The sequence below is a fragment of the Ammospiza caudacuta genome, chromosome 10 (genome assembly GCF_027887145.1).
Source record: "Ammospiza caudacuta isolate bAmmCau1 chromosome 10, bAmmCau1.pri, whole genome shotgun sequence".
NCBI lineage: Eukaryota > Metazoa > Chordata > Aves > Passeriformes > Passerellidae > Ammospiza > Ammospiza caudacuta.
The window spans coordinates 11353624-11378995 of record NC_080602.1 but is presented as its reverse complement, the minus strand read 5'-3'; the positions used below and the strand labels follow the sequence as shown (position 1 = coordinate 11378995).

At 49.3% G+C, this 25372-nt stretch overlaps 1 protein-coding gene across 2 annotated transcripts; it reads left to right on the top strand.

Moving 5' to 3' along the window:
- The first annotated feature begins 573 nt into the window (after positions 1-573).
- Positions 574-25372, top strand: EDC3 (enhancer of mRNA decapping 3). Of its 2 annotated transcripts, XM_058811120.1 has the most exons (7): positions 574-633; positions 3904-4085; positions 7132-7445; positions 12129-12464; positions 18763-18916; positions 20231-20448; positions 22318-25372. In XM_058811120.1, the coding sequence occupies exons 2-7, from the start codon at positions 3922-3924 to the stop codon at positions 22650-22652; spliced, it is 1521 nt and encodes a 506-aa protein (XP_058667103.1). In that variant the 5' UTR covers positions 574-633; positions 3904-3921; the 3' UTR covers positions 22653-25372. The 2 variants fall into 2 exon arrangements, with proteins under 2 accessions (XP_058667103.1, XP_058667102.1); XM_058811119.1 differs by lacking the exon at positions 574-633 and having other exon boundaries at positions 3342-4085.

The window sequence follows — 25372 nt, the reverse complement described above, 5'->3', positions numbered from 1 at the left end:
AGAGGACAGTGTGATGGAAGGGATGGTGAGATGGAGGGATGGACAGGATGGAGAGGATGGAGGGATGGACATGATGGAGAGGATGGTGTGATTGGAGATGATGGAGGGGATGGAGATTATGGAGAGATGGTGTGATGGAGATGATGGAAGGGATGATGTCATGAAGGGATGGTGAGGTGGAGATGATGGAGGGATGGAGTTGATGGAAGGGATGGTGTGATGGAGATGATGGAGGGGACAATGTCATGAAGGGATGGTGTGATGGAGAAGTGGAAGGGATGGTGTGATGGAGATGATGGAGAGACGGAGATGATGGAGGGATGCTGTGATGGAGATGATGGAGAGAATGGTGTGATGGAGATGACGGAGGGGATGCAGGGATGGAGGGACAGATGTGACAGACAGGTGTGTGACACAGGTGTGTGACAGAGGTGTGTGACACAGGCGTGACAGCGGCCGGAGGGCCCCTGACGCGGGCACTGCGCATGCGCACAGCGCGTCTCCCACGCCGTCTCTATGGCCCCGCCGGCGGCCGGAGCGCCGCGCGGGGGGCGTGACCGGAAGTGGCGTCACGCCGAGCGTCTGTGAGGCGGAGGGGCCGCGGTGAGGCGGGAGCGGCGGCGGCGGTGGCGGGTGAGGGGCACCGGGGGCGCGGCGGGCACGGCCCGGCCGATCGGAGCGAGCGGGCTGCGCTGCCGTGCTGCCTTCCCGGCGGGCTGGGGCTCTGCGGGACCGCCGTGAGGCGCGGCGGCGGCGCCAGGCCCTGCCCGGCCTGAGCGGGCCGTGGTGGGGAGGCACGGGGCGGGAGGCCTGTGGGGCGGCTGTGGTTAACAAGGGGTTAAACTGTGTTTGAGTCCCGTGCTTGCCTGGGGGTTGCTGTGTTTGCTTATGGGGGGGCCATGTTTATGTATGAGGTTCCCTGTGTTTACCTATGGGGCCCTGTGTTTATCTGTGTGGGGGGCTGTGTTTGCTTTATGGGGCGGGGTATTGTGTTTGGGGGGCCCTGGGTTTACTTTTTTGGGGGGGTTCCCTGTGTTTATCCATGGGAGAGGTCTGTGTTTATCCATAGGGTTCCCTGTGTTTATTTTGTGGGAGTTCCCTGTGTTTATTTTTGGGGGTTCCCTGTGTTTATCCATGGGTGGTATCCCTGTGTTTATTTGGGGAGGTTCACAGTGTTTATCTGTGGGGTATCCCCGTGTTTATTTTTGGGGGTTCCCTGTGTTTATCCATGGGATATCCCTGTATTTATCTTTGGGGGCTCCCCTGTGTTTATCCATGGGGGTCCTTGTGTTTATCCATGGGATATCCCCGTGTTTATTTTTGGGGGTTCCCTGTGTTTATCCATGGGGGTCCTTGTGTTTATCCATGGGATATCCCCGTGTTTATTTTTGGGGGTTCCTTGTGTTTATCCGTGGGATATCCCTGTGTTTATCTTTAGGGGTTCCCTGTGTTTATCCATGGAATGTTCCCTGTGTTTACCCATGGGGGATCCCCCTTTTCACCTTGGGGGTTCCCCTTTTTACCTTGGGGGCCCCCTATATTTACCTATGGGATGAATTTACCTGTGCTTGGTCCACTTGTTTACAATATTTACAATATTTATTTACAATATTTATTTACAATATTTATTTACAATATTTGGGATCCCTGTGTTTACCTATGGGCTCCCCTCTATTTTCCTACAGGCACACAGCCACCCCCCAAATCCAACCCCAGAATAGTTTAATTTATATTTGCACTCAAACACAGATTTATTCTTGGGTGTTTTTTGCTAAAAGGAGCCTCTTGTTCTTCCAAAGGATCCCTGTGAGGTGATGATGTGTGCTGAGCTCCTTCCCCTATTCCCTAAGGGAGATTAAAAAGAAAACAGGAAATGGAATGAAGCTTTAGCTTTCCTGTGGATGCCCAGGGATGTGTTATCTGTGTTTTGAGAGTGCTTTTTATCAGCCATCTCCTTGGAATGCAGACATTCTCATCATGGCTTCATATCAGCACACAAGCACAGGAAGGAGAGGAGCCTGCTCCTGAGCAATTTCTGGCTTTGTGACCAAATTTAATGTTTTCAGCCTATGAAACTTGGGGGAAGTGAGATTTTTATTTTTTTTTCCCTCATCCAGTTTGTTTTTTTTTTTCCTTGCATCTTTTTCCATGCAGCTGCCTCTTCCAGCAACGTGATTTTTACATGGAAATTGATCTCCCTGGGCTGTCTCCCCTGTTTCTTTGTGCTGCTCACAGTAAATATCAAACATTCTCCCTCTTTGATTGCAGCATGAAAGGCAAATCCATACATTTAGCAGCTTGTCATGTCTCTTGTTCTCTGTGATGCTTGTGAGCCTGTCACTGGGAAATCTGGGATCAAAGGAGCTTTTTAGCTGCTTCCAGCAGTGTTGGAAACATCTGTCTAAACAAATTGGAGTTTTTCCTCCCTGCTTCTGACAGAACTCGAGTGCTGGGAAGGAGAGCAACCATTTTTTAATTCTTTTATCTAATTGTGGCAGTGATGTGAGGCTGCCTTTGCTGCTTTTGTCCTGCATTCCAGTTTTGGGGGATTTTCCCCCCCTTTTGTGTTTCTCTGTTGGTTGGGGTTCCCCTCCTGCCCTGTATCTCAGAAAAGATTTTGCTTTTCATTTGCACATGCAGAGATCAATCCTGAACATTCACAGGAGCTGCTCTGGCCAATGTCCATCTGGCAAAACCAGGGAAGTGAAGAGAAATTCCCAGTTTGAAATCACAGGGAGTGTTGCCTTTTCCCAGCCTGGAAATGAAACTTGAGATAATTTTAGTTAGGAGGTGATGTAAGAGCAGATCTTGATTTGAAGGCCTTCAGGGACTTCTGTGAACATATTTCTTATATCACCTTCTTACTAAAATTATCTTGAGTTTCATTTCCAGCTTGGAAAGAGAATATCCACAGGCAGGATGAAACACTAAATTTTCTTTTGGATTTTGAATTCAGCCAGTCAGAGATCTTTATTTGAAGGCCTTCAGGGACTTTTGTGAACATCTTATATCACTCCTTACTAAAATTATCTCAAATTTCATTTCCAGGCTGGGGAAGAGACAACAGGAGAATATCCACAGGCAGGACAGAACACTGAATATTTCTTTTGGAAGCATCAGCCTTGAGTTCAGCTGGTCAGACAAAGATCTGCAGATCCTTATTTGAAGGCCTTCAGGGACTTTTGTGAACATAATTTTAGTAAGGAGGTGTCATAAGAAATATCTTGAGTTTCATTTCCAGGATGGGGAAATGGCAACAGGAGAATATCTACATGCAGGACAAAACATTAAATACTCCTTTTGAATCTTGAATTCAGCTGGTTAAACAAAGATCTGCAGATCTTTATTTGAAGGCCTTCAGGGACTTTTGTGAACATCTTATATCACCTGCTTACTAAAATTATCTTGAGTTTCATTTCTAGCTTGGAAAAACCCAACAGGAGAATATCCACAGGCAGGACAAAACACTGAATATTTCTTTTGGAAGCATCAGCTTTGAGTTCAGCTGGTCAGACAAAGATCTGCAGATCCTTATTTGAAGGCCTTCAGGGACTTTTGTGAACATCTTTCTTATATCACCACCTTACTAAAATTATGTTGAGTTTCATTTCTAGCTTGGAAAAAGGCAACAGGAGAATATCCACAGGCAGGACAAAACACCAAATGTTTATTTTGGATTTTGCATTGAGGTGGTCAAACAAAGATCTGTCATACCGTGGGGAAGGCAAAAATATGTGCTTATATTTTATTGTAAATTATTTTTTATCATCTAGGGATTTAGACTCTGCCTGGGATGGTTGGGCTGTCATTTCCTCCCCACCAAGGAGAGAGGAGGAGCAGAGCTGGGAGGGCTCCAGGGCTGTGGATCTGACTCAGGTTGTGGCTTTGTGCATCTCGTTGCAGCAGCTCTGTGCCACAGCCATGGCCACGGACTGGCTGGGCAGCATCGTGTCCATTAACTGTGGGGAGAGCCTGGGAGTGTACCAGGGCAGGGTGTCTGCTGTGGATCAGGTGAGCCAGACCATCTCCCTCACACGGCCCTTCCACAACGGCGTCAAATGCCTCGTGCCAGAGGTCACCTTCAGGTGAGTGCCTGCCTTGCCCCCTGTGCCATGGTCTTGGTGTGAAAACTCTGCTAAGAAAGGCAGGAGCCTCCCCTGGAATGGGAAATGTAAACCCTCTCCCTCTGAATTGCTACCATTTTGAAGTTAAAGTGCTCTCAGGCAAAGATATGGGGGTAGGAATAACAGTTCTTTATTAGGGAAGAAAAAAAATTAAAATGCAGTGATACAAACCTGATAAGGGCTCTGGTATCGAGATGACCCTGATGTGTTAGAAAATCTTTTTCCCAGCTCTGTGACTGAAGAAGACAACAGAATTCCTTGGCTCTCCATCTCAAGGTTGTTTATTTGCTCTTATCCAATACATGGTCTGTCTGACCTGCTGAGATCTGTCCAGCAGGTTGGGTTGTAGCACACTGACTGCCCTCAGGGTGGTGTTATCTTTTTATACTAAAAACTATATGTGTACTTTATTTACAATAATTTTCCAATATCTGTCACCTGTGTTACACCTGTGTCACACCAATATCAGTCTGTCTCTACTCTAAACCAATCCAAAAGTGTCACCATCACAGCAGAAGATTGAGGACAACAAGAAGAAGAAAAGGACATGCCCAGATTCCTCCATCTTGCTTTTATGACCCCCATTCGAAAACCCCAAAATTCTCCATTTTCACCTGGTGATAAATTCGTTATCATTCTACTCCAAGTCTTGTGGCTTGCAAATCTTCACACGAAGTTGGTAATTGTTTCCGTGGGTTCAAATGGAAGGCACAGGTGGTTCTGACTCCATGCCAAGTCTCTGAGCCCCCTGCCAGGGTCTTGAGTCCTCCAGGGCAGCCAGAGGAATGTCCTGGGTTCTGACACAAACTGCCAGAGTCAGAACAGGCCCTGTCCCCTGTGTGTCAGGGAGGTGTCCCAGCCCCATCCCATGGGGGCTCAGCCCTCCTGCAGTGCCAGCTGTGGCTCTGCTGCAGCAGGGATCCTGCACAAGGGGGGAGTTTTCCTCTGCAGCTCCAGGGCTGCTGCAGATGGGCCTGGGCTCCCTCTGGCAATGCAGGGCAGCAGAAAGCTGCTCCTCTGGGAATGCAGGGGGCAAAGGCTGCTGGGGTGTCCCAAACCTCAGATTGGATCCAGGTAGGAATGCTTGGCTCCTCCCCTGGGCAGAGCATCTCCCCATGGGATGATGGAATTGGATCAGCCATGCAGGGACACCACTGGCCCATGAACAGGAGATAATTAATAATCAATGGCTCGTTAACAGGAGAGAATTGCTTCACAGATAGGAATAGAATACACACCTCCATTTCCAACCTTAGACAGCCTCGCTGTTGGATTATACTTTTTATTTTGATTTAGAGATGGGGTAACTGAGAGCTATTTTAAAACTTTTAAGTTTTACAAGAAGAGCGAGACAATATAAATGTTATGATTTATGCTATTACAATTAGAATTTGAACTACTTCTTAATTGTCATAGTTTTGCGTGAGAGATATTTAGAGAAGTGATGCAAAGCATTCACCAGCACAAAAAATTAACCTTTTTCTTTTACCTTGGAAGGTTTTGAGGCTGCTTTAGCTTCCTCCTAATGCTGTCTCCCACTTGGGAGTGAGAACAGCACTGGGGATTGGCCAGCCCTGAACCCAGCACACTCCTTAGGGCATTAGCTGGGAAATCCCAGATTGGTGACATCTCAAACTGAACCAAAACCTCTACAGCTGTAAAACACCAGAAGTGGGTTTTGGTTTATTAATTTTTTGTTCAGCTATGTTCTAGATGTTTTAAAGCTCATAATTTAAAATGACTCTTTGTAAGTTTTACTATAATATGTTTTTTATAATATATTTTACTATAATATAGTATTTTTATTATATATAAATACATTTATAAATTTATAATATAATACGTTTTAATACTATATTTTACTATATTTTTATACTATTTTACATATAATTTTATTTATAATTTTGTTTATATATTCTATATAATATAATTTAAAATTATCAATATATAATGTAGATTGATAATTTTAAATTATATATAATATCTAAATCTAGAACACATAAATATATAATATATAATATATTTTTATTATATATAAATATATATGCATTTTTATCTAAAATTTTTAATGTATATTTTATATGTTTATATTTTTTATTATTTTTATTTCTATTCTGTTGTGTTGTAGCAGAGGGAACTGAGATGCTTTTTCAAAGCTTTGCCCTCAGCAGTTTTCCCACCAGTTCCTGCTAACACTGTGCTTAAAAATATAAATAGGAGTCACTGCTCAGTGCCCATTTTCCTGTTTCTTGCAATGTTGTACTTAAGGCTCTGAGTCACTCCTTTTTCAATAACTCTGACTCCTCAAAGTCAATACTCTTGACTTTTTTTTTACTCTGAATTTATTTTTTCCCCCTTGGATTTTGCAGAGAGGCACTGGAGGAAGGCAGCAGGAGATGTGTGGAGTCTCCCTGCTTTCACATCCCACTTGGACAAATGCTGGGTTAAAGCTGGAAGAGCCTCATTGCTGACTTATTTCTTGCAGTCAGTGCAAATGGAGGGCTTTATAATCACTCCTTTGTTTAATTTTGGCTTCTGCCCAATGCTAGATTAGTTTTCTTTAGCTTTTTTTTTTGTTGGAAATGGGAAGTATCCTCTTTGACTGAGCATGAACTGCTCTGATCTGAGGGTAGCATTCTGCAGAAATGGATTAAAAGTAATAGTAGCCTCAAGGCTGAGAGCAATTAATTAGCTGGGAACTGTTAAATTAATGCAGATTTCTGCAAAGCTCTGGGCCAGTTGCTTCCATTTTTTTGCTTGACTGATTCCTGTTTCAGCTGCAGAGCCTTTCAAACAAAATCCAGGTGCAGTGCAGGCATACTGAAGTGGTTATTTTGAAGATTTGCCATTTCAGTTGAACATTTTGATATCTGTCTGTTTGAGCATCAAAATCCTTTTATTCCCTTGTTCCCATTGATGATGACATCAGAACAATCCCATTGGACAAGGATGGTTTTTCCCTGACAGGGTGTGTGCTAAATTCCTGCTTTTCTGCTGCTGTTTTTAGGGCAGGTGACATCACTGAGCTCAAGATCCTGGAGATCCCAGGACCAGGGGACAGCAGGCAATGTGGGGACTCCCAGCACATGGACACAGCCATGCCAGGGGTGGGCTGCCAGGTGGGCCCCAGCCAGAATGGCACTGGCAAGGTGCTGAAGAAGCCCATGTCCAGCAGTGCCCCACAGAACATCCCCAGGAGGACAGACATGAAGAGCCAGGACATTGTCATCTCCCCACAGCAGCAGTGCTCCAAGAGCTACATGGATCGGCACATGGAAACGCTGAGCCAGTCCAAAGGCTTCAGGAGGAGACACAACTCCTGTGAGTGTGGGGCTCTCCTGGCCAGCATCTTCCCTTTGCCACCAGGCTTTGCTGGCAACTTCCCCTGGCCCACCTGTGGGTTATTTGGAAATATTTCTGACCCCATCTGAAAGGTGGTTGTAGGCAGGTGAGGGTTGTCTTGGTTTGGAAAGACAGGTGTGTGCTAAGGAAGGCAGGAGCCTCCCCTGAAATGGAAAATGTAAACCCCCTCCCTCCAAATTGGTATAAATTTTAAATTAAGGGGCTCTCAGACAAAAAATATGGGAGCAGCAATAACAGTTCTTTACTAGGAAAAAAAAAGATAAAATGAACAATGCACTAAACTAAAATATCACTGCCAGAGTCAGAACCCAACCTGACACCCTGTGGGTCAGGGTGTTGGCAGCAGTGCCATTGGAATTGTGGCTGCAGCCCTCCTGCAGTGTCAGGGGTGGTTCTGCTGGAGCAGGGATCCTGTAGGAAGGTGTAGTGTCCCTCTGAAGGTCCAGTGGAAGAGGCAGCTGCTGTTCCTGTGGGAAATCCAGAGGAGAAGCCGTGCTGGTGTTCAGAACCTCTGGATTATATCTGGGTAGCAATGCTTGGTTCCTCCCTCTGGGCTCACATCTCCCAATGGGATGCTGTAGTTCTTATCAGCCATGCAGTGACATTCTATAGCTGTTATCAGCAGATGTCCCCTCCTGAGGGAGGAATGGGTGTGGAAGAGATAAGGAGAACTGCCCATTTAACAGAAGAGAACTGCCATCCAGATGGCCAATAGAATACATCTTGCTTGGCAATCCAGGACAGGGTTGGTCTCTTGTTCCTGACAGAATGAGAGGACACAGTCTTAAATTTAGGTTGGATGTAAGGAAAAGGTTTTTTACAAAGAAAAGAAAGAGGGATGAAGTATTGGATTTGTCTGCCTGGGGAGGTGGTGGAGTCACCATTCCTGCATGTGTTTAAAAACAAGATTGCATGTGGCATTCAGTGCTGTGATCCAGTTGAGGTGGTGTTAGGGCACGGCTCGGACTCAATTATCTTAAAGGTCTCTTCCATCTTAGTGATTCTGTCTGTGTAGAAAATGTCTAATGCCAGTTCCAGGGATTTCCTCATTTTGCTGTCTTTCCTGTTGGAAGATTCCCAGCCTCCAGCCTTTCCTCAAAAAGGAGCTGCTACAAACTGCAGTGTGATCCTCGAGTGGGTGGAAAACGCAGTGGGTTGTAGCAGCTCAGTGTTGTGTTTGCAGGGATCCTCCAGGAAAAGTGAAACACACATGCAGTGAGACTTTCCCCCACTGTTTTGTCTTTCATGATTTTAAGACTTCCTGAGGCAGCAGTGAGAGTTCAGGATTAATGGCTTTTTTTTTTTTCCTGCTTAATTTAAACCTCTTGCTTTTTAAGTCTCCCCAAGCTTTTCTATTTAAGGCTTCTATACCCATAACCTATTACAACATCACCCCATACATAATTACAAATGGGTTTTGGCTGTGTTGTTAAAAATATAAATTAATAAGGGTGATGTAAAATCAGAGCATCCCAAAGTCACACATCCCTTATTTTTATTTCTCTTGATAAAATCTTCAAAATGGGGCCAAAACTGGCTTTGTTCACTTTTTTCCTCAAAGCCTCGTGAGCTGTCTTCCTTTCCAGACCCTCATAATCCAATTCCTGTAATTTCAATGTACATCCAGCATATTTCCATGACTTAATTGTTATGCATCCAGAGTAATTCCATGATTTCATTTTCTTGTAAAATAAACAAACCAAGGTGGGCCAGACCAGTGAAACAGGTGTAAGGCTGTGTTTTTGGGGAGAAATTCCTAGACCTCTGGAAGTCTTTCTCCCTCACCACCAACTGGGATATTTTTACACCTTCCAGGATGTCTGGTAGATTTGGGGTGAGCAGAACTTTAACCCACAAACAAGTCATGTACAACAGGTGACTTTTAGAGATTTTGAGGCAGGTTGAGCAAGGTCCTAGGTGTTGGCTTGGGTTCATTTTGGAATACAGGAGGGCTTCCAAAGGAGGTACAAGGGCTTCCAAAGGAGGTACAATGGATTCCAAAGGAGGAATAAGGGATCTTTTACCCTGTGAAATGTGCATTTGGACAGCAGGGTGAGTGATGTGTGAGTTTTGGGAGGGGGATAGAATTGGGTCTGGCTTTGTAGGGAAGAATGGGCTGAGATGTCATCCAGAGCTTGTGTCCTGCAGCTGAAAGTTGACCTCCTGTTGGCCTCTAGCGTGCCAAGTGAGGGCCACAATTGCCCTTTGGAGCCCTGGTGTGACAGGAATCAATAAACACCAAACCCCAGCTCAGGTTTCCCAACAATGGCTCTGCTGCCGTGCTGGCACCGGGCTCGTGGTGCCAGGGCTGGCAGCAAAGCCTCCCACAGGGATCTCTCAGGAAGGCAGCCAGCTTGCTGCAGACTTTGTTTGCTTGTGTGCTGTACATGAAAGGGTTGTTATTCCTCAGAAACAAAAAAAGCCCGGGAAGGGTTGTTTATCTTGTGAGGGAAGTGCTTTTGTGTGTGCCAGCTTGCAGTGGAGCTCTCCTCATGCAGGGCAGAGCACTGGGAGCTGTGATCCAGAGGCAGCTGGAATAGGAGATCTGCCTTGTTCAGCCTGACTTTGCTTCCCCCTCATGCCCTTTTTTTGCCTCTTTTCTTTTCCCTGAGCAGAACCAGCTGTCATTTTTTCCTGCCTAGAAAGCAGCACTTAAAGAGGAACAGCTCCTAACTTTGCTCCCAGCTCCTTGCAGGCCTGTGTAACATTCTGTGTGCCTTGTTAGGGGGCTGTGGGGCAGCCAGGGCAGAGCTCAGGATGGCTCAGGGAGCTGCCCACCACCTTTTGGTGAGGTGGGCTCCTGGCTCCCATTCTTTGTGGCTGCAGGGAGCTTTGCAGCTTTATTCCATCAGCATTCCATGCTCACATCAGCTGCTCCTGTCCCACTCTGAGTTTTGGGGCAGCTGAGGGGAGTGTGGAGCTGACAGGAACAGCCTGAGCTGGCCAAACTCTTGCCCTGACACAAGGAGCAGGCTGGATTTGCCTTTGTGGCTGTGCAGGCTCCAGCTTGTCCCCCTGAACCATGAGAGTCCCTTGGCTCCTGCTTGAGCTGCAGTTCCTGAGCGTTGGGAGAGCTTGGGCCTGTTGTGTTTGCATTCCTCATCTTCCTCCTTCAGAGCAGCAGCTGTGGCAATTCACTTCCACACCAAATCCTGTCCAGCTTTGTGTCACCTTTGGTTTGGGAGCTCTTTATGTGGGACAGAGTGGAGTTTGGTACCAAAAACTTTCAAAACCATGCACATAAATGAGTGGTTGCAGTGTGCTCACTGCAATTCTCCTTTCCTCTCTCCTAAATCCTGTTTTGTCACCACAGTGCTGGAATTCTGCTGTCTGTCCTTCCAAGACAAAAGTGCATTATCATTTGAGAAGGTTGTTTGGTTTTTTTTTCCCTTAATGGGGAGTGGTTATTCTGCAAGACCTGACAGATTTAGGATCTTGCTGTGGTGACTGGGAAAGCTTTCAGGTTAGTTATTAACCAGTTCTTGAGAAAAACCAAGCCCCACACTATCTGAAATAAATCCTTGCTGAGGCAATGCATCTCTGACTGGAAATAAACCAGGTCCACATCCTCAGCAAATCCCATTTCAGCATGACTGGAGTTAGACATGCTCAAACTGGACTTGTGCTGCTGGAGTTTGTGCCTGCTGCCAATCTTTTGGGATGTTTGGAAATCTCCTTGGATGGCTCAGAATTCTTTGTTTCTGTGGTATCAAATTGATTCTCTCCAAGTCATTTGTATAAATCCCTCACAAATGGGATTATCTTAAACAACAGGAAATGGTTTAGTAGAGCAACAGCTCTGGCTTGATAACTTACTCCATCTGTTGGACACTGTAGGTGATTCCTGGAACTACAGGAATTGGCCTGAAATTTTTTCTAGTAATTGCAAATGTGACACTGCCAAGGACAAACAAAATAATATTGTCAGGACCTGGAGGACAAAGGAAGAAATGAGCAAGTAAAGGATATGTTGAGCTCATAATTGTATATTTGCATCAGATGAAGAACTGATGACTTTCATCAGTCTCACTCCAGAGAATTTGGGCTTTCCCAGTGACTTGTGGTTGGAAAGAAGTGTATTCCAAAACACAAGGTAATGGGTAAGGAGGAGAGTGAAACAGGAATGAGGCAATGGACTGTGTGTTATATCACAGAAATTAATTACATCAAGGTTGAGTAAAAAGAGATCCTTTCTATTCAGGGTTTGAAGTTCTCCCTTAAAAATCACTAACAGGGAAGGAAACACCTACAGTAGTTTCTGAAATTTAAAGGAATTCCAGAGAATGGCTTGAGTCACACACCTGCCTGAACAAGGGAAAACTCCTAGCTGATTTACCTTGCCACTGGGATTAAATAAAACCTGGAGAAACTGTGGGCAAGCCTGTTTTTCTAACCTGGCTCCTGGAGGAAAATCCCTGAAAGTCTCTTTGCTGATGCTCTATTTTCTATTGGTGTTCTGTTTTCTATTTGATGTTCTATTTCCTGCTGCCTCAGCTGAGCCTGAGTAATGCCAGCTGCAGGGCTGAGCTCCATGGTGAGCACCCCTTGAGTGAGGAGACTGTGAGCAGGAGCTCCCCTGTGCCCCAAAATGCCTTTTTCCCTTCCAGGACCCACTCCCACCTTGCTTTTCTTTTGCCTTAGGGTCATCCAGCAGCCGCCACCCCAACCAGGTGACGCCGAAGAAGAGCGGCCTGAAGAACGGGCAGATGAAGAGCAAGGATGACGAATGCTTTGGGGATGACATTGATGAAATCCCAGACACTGATTTCGATTTTGAGGGCAACCTGGCCCTTTTTGACAAGGCAGCTGTGTTTGAGGAGATCGAGACCTACGAGAGGAGGAGCGGCACCCGCTCGCGAGGGACCCCCAACGAGAAACCCGCCCGCTACCGGCACGACGAGAACATCCTGGAGTCAGAGCCCATCGTCTACAGGAGGATTGTGGTGCCCCAGAACCCCCACAAGGAGTTCTGCACGGGTATGTGCCTGATATGGACCCAAAGTGCTGCTTTTGGGGCCACACACAGGTGGAGTTTTGCTAAGGAGTCAGCTTGATGTGGTCCAAGCAAAGTTGGGTTTGTGTGTTCACACCAGCCTTTCTTTGCAGTGTTTCTGAGAGAAATACTCAGAGAGGGCAGCTGTGACTGTGTTGACAGGGAAGAGGTGAGGATCTGACTCTATGTTTCAGCAGGCTTGATTTCTAATTTTATGATTTATGATTTTTATTGATTTATTATTTTATGTGTTTGAACATCTCTGTGTTTTAGGAGCAGGTCCTTCAGCAGAGCCAACATTGTGCAGTTTTAATATCTATTATATTAAAACTATACTAAAAGAGTAGAAGGATTTCACCAGAAATAAGCTAAGAATAGAAAAAGAAAGTCTGAGCCACAAGCCTTTGTTATCATTCTTTCTGTCCAAGCCAGCTGACTGATTGGCCATTAATTAGAAACAAGCACATGAGACCAATCACAGATGCACCTGTTGCATTCCACAGCAGCAGATAATCAATGTTTACATTTTGTTCTTGAAACTTCTCAGCTTCTCAAGAGGAAAAATCCTAAGGAAAGGATTTTTCATAGAAGATGTCTGTGACAGGCAGCAAAGTAAGTGTTGCTCCAGCAGGGAGCAAAGCTGATGGTTGGGAATTGAATAAGAGGTGTTTAAATCTTTACTTTGATTTCAGGAGCCTGGGGAACCCATGTGGACTCTGAGAGGGGCAGAGGGATGGGCTCAGGATTTGTGATTTCGTGGTTTCAGGAAATTTCCTGTGCTTCTGGCACTCTTTGGGTTGTAGTTCTCCATTTCTATGTGGGTTTAAGTATAGTTCATGTAAAAAGGATTTATGGAACATTTAGTACAAATTTCAGGTAACTTTAGTCTCCTTGGGATATCTTGCCTTTGATTTTAAGTAAAATGTGGGAGTGAAGGAAATTTGGGATTTCAGGAGTGTTTCTTTTCCACATCAGAATAAAATCAGATGTCAGCTCTTCTTGCAGGGACTCAAACCAACTGATATTCTGGTAGCCTGAGCAGAAGTGTGAGCAGCTCCTTGGGCTGTCATTCTTCCTCAGCCTGGAAATTCCATCTGGCGTGTGAAACGCTTCAGGGGAGGAAGCTGATGGATTTGTAATGATTTGCTGCTTTTCACTTTTGGAAAGACTCTTTTTTTGATGGTTCTGGTGTATAACAATGTCCTAGTTCTCCATTTCTGTCATTCCTCTTCCCGGTGTCCCATTCTGCTCTGGGGTGAGAGGAAAACACAGTGGGTTGTAGCAGCTCAGTGTTGTGTTTGCAAGGATCCTCCAGGAAAAGTGAAACAAACATGCAGTGAGACTTTCCCCCACTGCTTTGTCTTTGATTTTTCATGATTTTAAGACTTCCTGAGGCAGCAGTGAGAGTTCAGGATTAATGGCTTTTTTTCCCTGCTTAATTTAACCTCTTGCTTTTTAAATCTCCTCAAGCTTTCAGCATCTCTCTGTGGAAGAAGCCATACTGTGCTGTGTGAACAAGCACCTCTTCATTTTCTGTGTGATTTCCTGTCTATCTTGTGGGGTTTTTTTCAAATTTCATACTTGTCAAGCCATCTTCCAGCTGGCTTGTTTGAGAGGAGACAGGGCCTCTGTGGATGTCTAGTCTGAAACAAAAGCTAAGCCACTGTTGGCAGCCAATCTGAGCAGGATGGCTGACAGGGGATTCCAGCAGCAGAATTCCTGGGAGGAAAAGCACCATGCACTGAGCAGCAGTGAGTAAATTCAGGGATGGAAACCCAATCCTGTTTGCTGCACTCCCAGTCCCTTTGTTCAGCAGCTGGAAGGGGGATGCTGAGCTGCCTCTCAGTGCCTCAAAGAGCAGCTGGTGTGATTAAATCAATGCCAAGAGCTCCAAAAGCCTGTTGGGTTTTGGATGTGTCTGTGGCAGGGTTCTCTCTGCAGAGTTTTTCTGGTTTCCTAAGGGAAGCTCTCCTTGCAAAAAGCACTTCCTAGTTATGACAAAGCACTTCTTTCTCTTGTTGTTTTTTGGTTTTTTTTCACCCTGGGCCAGTGTGAGAGATGATTGTGTTAATAGAGACAGTGATTCTGACTGAGACAGTGATTCTCTGTCTGCTGCAACAGCACAAAAACTGATGCTGGAGATTGGCAGGGAGTTCATATTCAGCTCTTGGCACTGTGGGATCCCTGTCTGTGGGTCCCTGCCTGCTTTTTTATGCCATGGAGGATGGTAAAACAAAAAAAACCAAACTGCTGATGTCAGTTTGGAGTCAGCCTTTTGAATTCCCCAAAAGATTCACCTGCAGGACTTCCAGCCTGGGGTTTTATTGCTGACTGAAAGAATTTGGTGTGTGTAGGATAAACACTTCAGTCCACTGGGATGCTTTTCTGAGAGCTGGTTTTGTGGAGCTAGGCAAGTAAAACACTTCTAAAAGTGTCAAATAAAACACTTCTAACACAACCCTGGGTTTTAGAAGTGAGCTGGGGAGGAGGAAGTTGGGAATCTGTTCCAAGCAAAAGTGAAAACTTGGAGCTAATAGAATTTAGCGGGTGATTGTGGCTGAGCTAAATCCATCCCTGGGACTCCACACTCCTGAACACATCATTCATCTTCATTGGTTTGGGCTGGCTGCTGTTTATCTGTCTCTTTATTTACTGGGAAATGCATCTGTTTAGCAAAAACTGCCTCCCTGGAAAGGCTGATCCTTGCCTAAGGTGTGAGCTGCCTTTTTCTGCTTCCAGAGAATTTAAATGTGGGTTGGCTCATGCCTGTCTCTGTTTCTGCTGTTGGCACTCAAACTCCTGTGTTTGAACATCTCTGTGTTTTGGGAACAGGTCCTTGAGCAGAGCCAGCATTGTGCAGGAGTGCTGGAGCTCAGAGGAGTTTGCAGGAGGGTCTGTTCTTCAAACAAGCTTTCCTTCACAGTGAGGAGGTGCAGGAGCAGGCAGAGCTTTGTGCCAGGATCAGAGGCTGGCTGTGCCCTGAGGGTGATGCCCCCAGTGTGGCTTTTCCTTTGGAAAGGTTTTTCCTTGCCCTGTCCTTGACTGAGTCTTCTCTTCTTTTACCTCCTCCGTGGCTGGGTGTGAATATTGAATGTGTGAAGTGTTCTGGGCTGCTTTGAGCAGAGAGAAAACTTTCACTCTCCTCAATTTTGCTTCAGGAGCAAACAGTGGGCCTGGGGCAGAGTCCCTTTGTCCCTCTGGCAGTTTTTTTTTTTTTGCTCAGCTGGAGGGAATTGTGCACTAATGCTGGGAGAGCTCACACTGGAAGGTCAGCCAGAACTCTGGTGGGATTTGCTGTAATTAAAAACAATGGTGATTAACAAAAGCAGCCCCTAAGGTTGTGTTGTTTGAGGGGCAGTAAATGTGTTTGGCTGGGTCTACAGGCAGGTACTTCCAGCTTTACCACCAGCAGAAGGCAGCAGGGAATGTCTCCTGTGCCTGGTGTGGACAGGAGCTCCAGACTGTCACACTGTGAGGCTCTGGACCTAAAACTGGGACCTGGGATTATTCATTGCCAAAGGAAAGAGTTGATGACGTCAGGACAGCTTGAAGGAGATGCTGAGTCCAATTCTGCCTGAGCCAGTGCCTGGATTTATTTTAGCAGAGAACTGGAACTAGAGAGCTGCTGAAATGGCCAAGGGAAAAGATGGGATCCAGCCCTCTCCTTTTTCCCTGCCACTGCAAGCTTGGGGAGCATTTGGGCATCCCAGCAGCATTACAGGACTTGTTTGGAGGAAAACTTCTAATTCTTTAACTTCTGGAAGGTTAACTCCCTCTTCTGCTGCATTGGGATGTTTTTATCCACCCAGTGTCACTCTGCAAAACCATTCAGTCTATATCTGCCTTGTGGGTTGTTTTGTTTTTTTTTTCCCAGGCAGCTGTAAAATACATTTATTTAATATTAAAAGGCCTGGGCTAATTTATTTTATTGCCTTCATTAGCAAACAATAAAGATGCCCTGTCCAACCCAAACATAATTAAAGTTGGCAGGGCTTCAGTTTTGTGGCAGTGGTGTTATTGTTAGTGGGTTTACTCTGCCAGAGTTTATTTAACTCCCTGGGCCTGCTTTTGATGAGCCAGTCTGACTGGTTGGACCTTGCGTGAGGGCACGGAGGGGAAGTTCTCCTGGAAGTTCTCCTGGCATCTCAGCTGCTCCCGAGAGGCAGCAATTAGGACAGGCTGGCGTGCTAAATGCCACTCCAGCAGTGCCTCACATTAACCCCTGCTGGCAGCCAGCCCGTGGTGAAGGCAGTTTCCTGAAGCTGCTGGCTGAGGGGAGGATGTGCAGGGGACACAAGATCTGTGCTGAGTTGGGTGCACACAGAGTGGACATTGTCTGCTTTGTCCTTCTGCTTCAGGGGCTTGGTACAGCATTTCAGCAGGGGATTCGTGGGTGCTTCAAAACAGAGTTTGGGATCTCCCTCTTTTGGGGTCAGCAGTGATGCTGGGAGAGACCCCAACCTCGGGTCACTCATTGCAAATCATCCCTGGAGCTTGGAAAGCAACAGCAGGAGGGGCAGAGATGTGACTGGCAGCATGGCAGAGCAGGGCTTGTGTGGCATGGGGCAGGTGGGTGACCCATGGGACAGGTGGTGACCACTGTGGGCACAGGGCAAGTGGTGATTGCTGCAGGCACTGGACAGGTGGGTGACCGTGCTGCTGTGGGCATGGGGCAGGATGTGGCATGGGGCAGGTGGTGACCCATGGGGCAGGTGGTGACCGCTGTGGGCACAGGGCAGGGCGTGGCATAGGGCAAGTGGGTGACTGCTGTGGGCATGAGGCAGGTAGGTGACTGTGACCTCTGTGGGCATGGGGCAGGGCATGGCACAGGGCAGGTGGGTGACTGCTGTGGGCAGGGGGCAGGTGTAGGCAGGTGGGTGACCCAGATGGTGACCACTGTGGGCACAGGGCAGGTGAGTGACCCACGGGGTCAGTGGGTGACCCACGGGGCAGGTGAGTGGCACAGGGCAAGTGGGTGACCCTGACCGCTATGGGCACAGGGCAGGTCATGGCTGCTGGCACAGCCCCAGGGCTATTCCTGCAGGGCTCAGGCTCTTATCAGCCCTCAGGCATGGCTGATAACAGCCTGCTGGCCTGGCCTGGCAGCCAGGTGACCTCTGGGGCAGTGCTGGCACACGTGGAGCCCTCTCTGTGTGCAAGACCTGGCTGCTGAGGCCAGGGATGAGCTCCAGGAGGGCTCAGCAGGGTCCCTGTGCCTCTCAGGGTGTTTCCAGCAGCCCTGTCACATTCCCACAGCTCTTCCCAGCAGCACAGGCAGCCCCAGCCCTGCCGGGCTTCCAGGACCTCCCAGGGGGCCACTGCCACCCACAGAGCAGAGGGGCCAGGGGGGGCCTGAGGGTGACCCAGGGAAAGCTGAGAGGAGAGATGCTGATGATGGGGCTCAGCTCACACTTTCTGACCTGATGTTTCCTCTAGCAGGCACTGATTCAATCCTCAGCCTTTTTGCTCCATGGTGCAGCTCCTGTGCCTGTCTCACAGTGGGAGCTGCACTCAGCTGGCATTCCTGGGAAGAGAAGCAGCTGAAAGCTGCTTGTGCTCCAGCTCTGTGGCCATCCCATAAGGAGATGGCACAGGTTGTCCAGAGGAGCTGTGGCAGCCCCTGGAAGTCTCCAAGGCCAGGCTGGACAGTTCTCAGCACTTCACAAAACCTCTCTTGTTTCTTTTCTCTTGATCCAAGTGCGGGAGCATTTCCCAGCTCGCTAGCCCAGGCTCCCCTGAACACCTGGGAGGTGTTTTTCTGCACAGTTTATCCTTTGAGCATTTCCCTGCTGCCTCTGTGTGCTGTGATGGCTCTGGAGCACCCTTCTGGCGTGGGAACACCTACCAAATGTGGGATGGCTTGTTTTGCTGGGATCTTGGGATTTTGGGGACCAGTGTCAGGATTCATAAAGCATCCAGGCTTTTTTTGGCACTTCACAGCTGCTCTTCTGACTTGCACAGTGCTCAGTAGCACTCTGTGGTGGGTTAAAGCTCTGTTGGCCTGGAGACCATGAAAAAAAACCTTAATATTCTATCTGTGAGTCCCAGAGGCCTTCTCAGCCCTCGTGTTACTAAAATTTCCCACAGAACTTTTGTGGAAGTGTTATTTTAAGCCAACACTTGTGTTTAGCTGTTTCTGCTTCCCTGAGAACAATTTGGATTAATTTGGTGGCTTGGGAAGGAGCGTGGGTGAACAGTTAACAGTTAAGCATGAACCTTTTCACTATTTTGAGTGTCTGACTGTCCCCATTTGTGCCTCTTTTCCCTTTTTCTGCCCCCCAGACTCGGGGCTGGTGGTGCCCAGCGTGTCCTACGAGCTGCACAAGAAGCTGCTGGCGGTGGCCGAGAAGCACGGGCTGACCCTGGAGAGGAGGCTGGAGATGACAGGGGTGTGTGCCAGCCAGATGGCCCTGAGCCTCCTGGGGGGGCCCAACAGGTACAGCTGGGGCCTCAGCGGGGAGGGAAGGAGCTGGCAGGGCCCTCTCAGCTCTTAAATCACACACAAAGCTCAGCTGAGGTTTTCCTTCCCCCTCACTGGGAGTCGTTTGGGGAGCTGAGCTTTGCACAGGTGCTGCCTGAGGTGGATGGAGCCATGCAGAATGTGTGAGGAGCTCCTTTCTGCACAGAAAGGAACCTTCCCTTTGCTGATGTGGCACATTGCAATTTCACAGTGTCAATAAAAGCAGAAGGCAGCCCATGAAAACAGTGCTGTGTGGATTTTTGTGAGGCTAGCTCAGCTTTTCAGGCATCTGCAGCCCACCTGAGCACATCCTGCTCTTTGCAGCAGCTTTGGAGTGCACTCAGTGCCTTTTGCTGACTCCTGAAGAGCTCTGCTTCCGTGGTTGTGGCTGTGGGCAGGAGCTGCACCTGTGTTTCTGTGCTGTTGATAGCTGCTCCAGATTATTTGGTCTCAAAAGAAAAGTAACCCTTCAGTCTCCATCTGCTTTTTCAGGAGCTCTTTAGCAGGATCTGCTCACTTATTCAGGAGCTCTTTAGCAGGATCTGCTCACTTTTTCAGGAACTCTTTTTTAGCACCAGATCACTTATTCAGGAGTGCTGTACCAGCACCTGATCACTTGATGGAGATCACTGAACAGGCAGCTGAAATTCCTGCTGCAAGCCCTGATGCCTTCCAGGCCAAATTAACTTTATTGTGCAATTAATGAAGCTTAGAGAGTAGAGAATTTTTCTCTGTTTTAATGTGACTCCTCTGATGGGGAAATTCACTTTAAATTTTTAGCTTTCTTCTACAATTCTTGGGACCTTGTGTGAGTGCAGGAAGGGGAGGAGAAGGCTGGAACAACCTTAGAGTACGTGAAGGGCCCTCTAAGGGAGCCAAAGAGAGTGTATCAGCAACTTAAAGAGGGGAAATTTAGATGAAATATGGCAGAAATTTTTCCCTGTGAGGGTGCTGAGCTCCTGGCACAGCTGTGGCTGCCCCATCCCTGGGAGTGTCCAAAGCCAGGTTGGACAGAGCTTGGAGCAGCCTGGGCTAGTAGAAGGTGTCCCTGCCCACAAGGGTGACCTTTAGGGTCCCTTGCACCCAAACAAGTGCGAGCTTCTCTGAACCTGCAGGCAGAGCAGCGTCAGCACCACAAAAGGATGTGGGCTGCTCTGGATTTGCAGAACACCTGGCAATTTGCATCTTGCTGGGTGTTTTTTTTTTTTTTAATTTTTTTTCTCTCATGCAGGAAGGTGATAAGAGGCTCTGGGGTTTGCTGACAGTCCCTTTTTCTTGCCTGTGTTTCAGACTGAACCCCAAGAACGTGCACCAGCGGCCCACGGTGGCGCTGCTCTGCGGCCCCCACGTGAAGGGCGCGCAGGGCATCAGCTGCGGGCGGCACCTCTCCAACCACGACGTCCACGTCATCCTCTTCCTCCCCAACTTCGTCAAGATGCTCGAGTCCATCACCAACGAGCTCAACCTCTTCAGCAAGACACAGGGACAGCAGGTCTCCAGTGTCAAAGGTCGGTGGGCAAGCAGGGCTGGCTTCCCTAGGAGGGGTGGGAGCAGGGCTGGCTTCCGCAGGGTGGGAGCAGGGCTGACTTCTGCAGGGGGAGCAAACCTGGCTTCTGCAGGGCTGGATTCTCCAGGGGGAGCAAACCTGGCTTCTGCAGGGCTGGATTCTCCAGGGGGAGCAAACCTGGCTTCTGCAGGGCTGGATTCTCCAGGGGGAGCAAACCTGGCTTCTGCAGGGGGAGTAGGGCTGGCTTCTCCTGGGAGAGCAAACGTGGCTTCTGCAGGGCTGGATTCTCCAGGGAGAGCAGGGCCAGCTTCTCCAGGGCTGGCTTCTTGTGGGGGAGCAGGGCCAGCATCCCCAGGGCTGGCTCCTGCAGGGATAGCAAGGCTGACTTCTCCAGGGCTGGCTTCATCTGGGAGAGCAAACCTGGCTTCTCCAGGGAGAGCAAACCTGGCTTCTCCAGGCCCGCCTTCTCCAGGGAGAGCAAACCTGGCTTCTCCAGGCCTGGCTTCTCCAGGGACAGCAGGGCTGGCTTCTCCAGAGAGAGCAGGGCTGGCTTCTGCAGGGCTGGCTTCTTCTGGGGCAGCAGGGCTGGCTTCTCCAGGCTTCCTGCAGGGAGAGCAGGGCTGGCTTCTGCAGGGTGACCAAACCTGACTTTTCCAGGGAGAGCAGGGCCAGCTTCTCCAGCGCTGGCTTCTGCAGGAAGAGCAGAGCTGGCTTCATCTGGGAGAGCAAACCTGGCTTCTCCAGGGCCAGCTCCTCCAGGGAGCAGAGCTGGCTCCTGCCCGCTGCCCTGGCACCACCTAGTGGCACTGCCATGCCTGGGTGGCTGCCCAGAGGCTGCAGGGACAGCAGCACTCAGAGCCTCGACAGAGCAGCGCTTGTGCTGCCACAGATGTTTCCGGTGGGAAGAGATGAGGAAGAGCTGCTGGATGGAGCTGTGCTGGCAGCATGAGGGGCTGCCTTGTTCAGCATGTTGGAGCTGGGAGGGAATGAGTGTCCAGCTGCTGCTGCAAAGCAGGAGCCAGCTCTGCTGTCAGGATTCCCATCTGGGTATTCCCTAGAATAAACAGCTTCTGGGGGACTGCTGGCTGCTGCCTGGCACTTCACTAGTTGATTTCAAAGTTGCTTCATTTGAACTTCTGGGGAGAAACAAAACTGGGAGTTAGGGCTGTGCTGTGCTGACAGAGCTACTTGCCTGTGTGAAAATATTGTAAAAGGTTGGAACAGATTTTTCAGAGCAGCTGTGGCTGCCCCTGGATCCCTGGAAGTGTCCAAAGCAAGGCTGGGTGGAGCTTGAAGCACCCTGGGATAGTGGAAGGTCCCTGCCCATAGCAGGGGGTGGGATGAGATGAACTCTAAGGTTTATTCCAAACCAAGCCATTCCATGGTTTGCATGAAGGACTTTGTGATCCATCAGGTGAGGGGGATGTAGAGCTGGTGAGGGAATGCAGCAGGAGTGGAGCAGCACAGGTGAGAGAATGCAGCAAATGTGGGGAAGGCAGCAAGTGAGTGTGACAGAGCTCAGTGGAATAGGCAGCAGTGCAGCACAGCTGGTGTGTTCCAAAAACCAGCCTTATTTTCACCTTGGGGAATAAAAAAGATCCTTCCTGATGGGCAGAGAGCCCCACTGCTCCCCTGGGCTGCCTGCACTGTGGGTCAGTGACACTGGGGTTGCTCACAAGCTGGTCACTGGGTATAGTACCTGCCAGGCTGGGGATGTCCCCAGAGTGCTGGAGAGCTGTTCAGGATGGGTCTGTGGGGGAAGGATGGCAGTACCAGCAGGTGAGGCCAGGCTGTGCAGCAAGAGTGGAAGCCAAACCCCAAACCTGCAGCCGGTGCCGCCGATTCTCAGCCGTGTCCGTGTTTCTTGCAGACCTCCCAGACACCCCGGTTGACTTAGTGATCAACTGCCTGGATTGTCACGAGAATGCCTTCCTGAGAGACCAGCCTTGGTACAAAGCAGTGGTGGACTGGGCCAACCAGAACCGTGCCCCCGTGCTGAGCATAGACCCCCCCATCAGCGAGATGGAGCTGGGCATCGATGCCAAGTGGTCGCTGGCGCTGGGGCTGCCGCTGCCGCTGGGCGAGCGCGCCGGCCGCGTCTACCTCTGTGACATTGGCATTCCCCAGAAGGTCTTCCAGGAGGTGGGCATCAACTACCACTCCCCCTTTGGCTGCAAATTTGTCATCCCCCTGCACTCTACCTAGAGCTCATGCAGCCCCCCTGGCTGTGAAGGGAGAGAGAGGAGGAGCTCTGTGAAAGCCAAGCTGTGCTGAGCTGGATCCCGGCTGGTCGACTCTGGTGACGCCTTAAAGAAAACAAACACAAAAAAAAAAAAAAAAAGGATGTGAAGTTCTGGAGGGGTTTGCCTTCTGGAAGAAATGCTGTGTGTTTAAAAAGAAAAAAAATGGAATAATCGTAAAATGAAATGAAAAAAAAAAAACCCAACAAACAAAAAAAAAAAGGAGGAAGAGAAGAAAGTGAATTGTTCCTGCAAAGCTGTTTTCATTCTTTCCTGCTGTGGGATGAAGGAGTGTGCAGGACCATGGTGTCTGTCCCCTGCTGCTGCCCAGCCCTGGCTGGCACATGGTACAAATAAGGCTGGTTTGGAGCTTTCAGATGTGTTTCAGGTCCTTCTGGTTGACTATGCCCAGCAAGGACATCCTGGTGGGAACAGCACCTCTTGATTGTGTAGAAATCCCTTGTGTCGAGGGAAAATCTCGTTTGGTTCCCATGTTGGTTCCACTGCCCCATCACTGTTTGGTGTTCTGGAAGGCAGTTGTAGCTCCCTCTCCTTCCCAGCCCGTCCAGCCCCTCACAGAGAGGGCTTTTCCTTGTTTGGAGAGCTTGGGAGAGCCAGAGGCTCCCACCTGCTCTGGGAGCACTGATGTCCTCCCTCAGCTCGGCCTTACTGCTTCTGTACTGTTGGCTTCTCTTTGTTTGCTTCATGGCCGAAGCCCAGCTCTGTGGGGTGGAGGCCTGGTATGGAAAAGAGCTTTTCCAGCATCCTGGTGGGGTTTGGGGTTGTTTTCTTTGGTTCTTTCTCCGTGCTGGCCCAGCAAGTGGCTGCTCCAGGGCTGGGGGAGTGCAGCAGGGCAGGGTTGCTCTGGGGTTGTTGGGTGCTGTGTGCTGCAGATGAGGTTCAGGGTAAGCTCCCCTGTCCTTCCAGCATCCCTGCTACATTGGGGATGGTTTGGGAAGTAGCTCATGGATCTGTTCATTCCCCTTGGAATCAAAGCCTGTGTGTGGGGTGGGCTTGGCCTGAGGAGGGGTTTGGCTCCTGTCTGCTGGCAGGAGAGGGTGTGGTGGGAGCTGCTGTGCTCCTGGGTGGGATTCCCATCAGAAATCTGCTCTGCTGTCCCATGCCTGTCCAGAAACATTGAGTTATCCTTTCCTGTGTTCCTTTTATTGTCCTGGGTGCAGGGATGAGCTGAGGAGCCACCAGGCAATCAGCTTGGGCCCTACCCACCCACCCTGCTGGCTCTATGTGTCCCCAGAGCTGAGCCAGGGAGCTGGGAACGTGGGCAGTGCTGGAGCTCTGCTTCTCTTCTCACACTTCACCCATCCCCAGGGCTCCTCTGCCTCACCCAGCCCTGCTCTGGCACCAGGGAGAGCTCTGGGTGCTGCCTCTGTCCAGGGGAGCTGGATCCCTTGGGAGGCTGAAGCACAGGGACCAGCCCAGTGTGGGACCAGCCCAGTGTGGTCCAGTCTCACTGACCAGCCCCACTTGTGCCCCGAGCTGGGGCTTTAGTCAGGCACTCATCTTTCCTTTCCTCTGTTAGAACCCAGCCAGGGCTGCCAGAGGAGGAGGGAAGAGCTTTCCCTGCTTGGAAAGAAGGAATTACAGGGTCTGGCCTGGGAGTGTGGAGGGCCCAGGAGGCTGCTGAGCCTTGGCTCACCCCGAGGTCTGGCCCCTGCACGTTGCCATATCTACCTCAGCAGGACCAGGGGCTGTGCCCTGGCTGGGCAGCCCTGGTTCCCCTCAGCTGCTCTGGGGCACTGCTGGCCTGGGGGGCTCTGCCCTCCATCCTGGGCACAGGGGTGCCCCACGCTTCAGCACCCACCAGGCTGTGCTTCTGACTGGGCCAGGACAGCAGTGTGCTGGGCACTCACAGCACAAACACAAGGTTTCCCTCTGCCTTTTTTGGTTTTTTTGGCTGTTTCCTTGGATCTTCACCCAGGAGCAGCAGCAGGTTAAAGAAAAGTTGTTGCTGTAGTCAGTGTTAGCTTTAGTCCCCTTCCTTTCACTCTCTTTGCTCAAGACACTCAGTAGGAGACTTGCTGTTTCAATTTCTGCTTTCTGCAGGTTTTTCCTGCCCTTTCTGGGTTTGGCTGTTGAACTGTAGCTTGTACACACGGAGCAGGGGCAGGGCTAGTCCAGGCTGCAGCTGCCCTGCTGGAAGGCACTGGGGCAGGTGCTGGTGGTTTTGCAGGGATGGAGCTCTGGGAAGCACCAAGGCCCTGGTTCTTGCCAGCCTGGAAATGCTTCCCCACCTTGAATATAAAAATGAAGTGAACAGTGTTGCACAACAGGGGGGTTCAGCCCCTCGTGTAAGGAATGTGGGGTTTGCTCACTGCCTGCTAGATTTGGGTATTTGGCTGTACTTCCCCTCACTGCAGCTGTTTCTTGGCTTCACACATCTGGAATGTGAGGTACCAGCTCTTCTGGAGCACTCAGAGTCCCAGCACAGCTCTGGGTGTCCCCATCACCATCCCCCTGGTGCCAGGGTTAATTCCAAGAGGGAGCAGTGTTGTGGCTGTGTTTGGGATGGTTCCCAGCCCCAGCAGCTGCCCCTGGTGCTGCTCTGGGCCCGCTCTGGTGACAGGTGCCGATCGCTGCGCCGTGGCACTGCTTGGTGACCCCATTTGTGACCTGATGTTTGTAACGACCAATTCCTGCCACTGCGGGGGACCATGCCCTGAAATA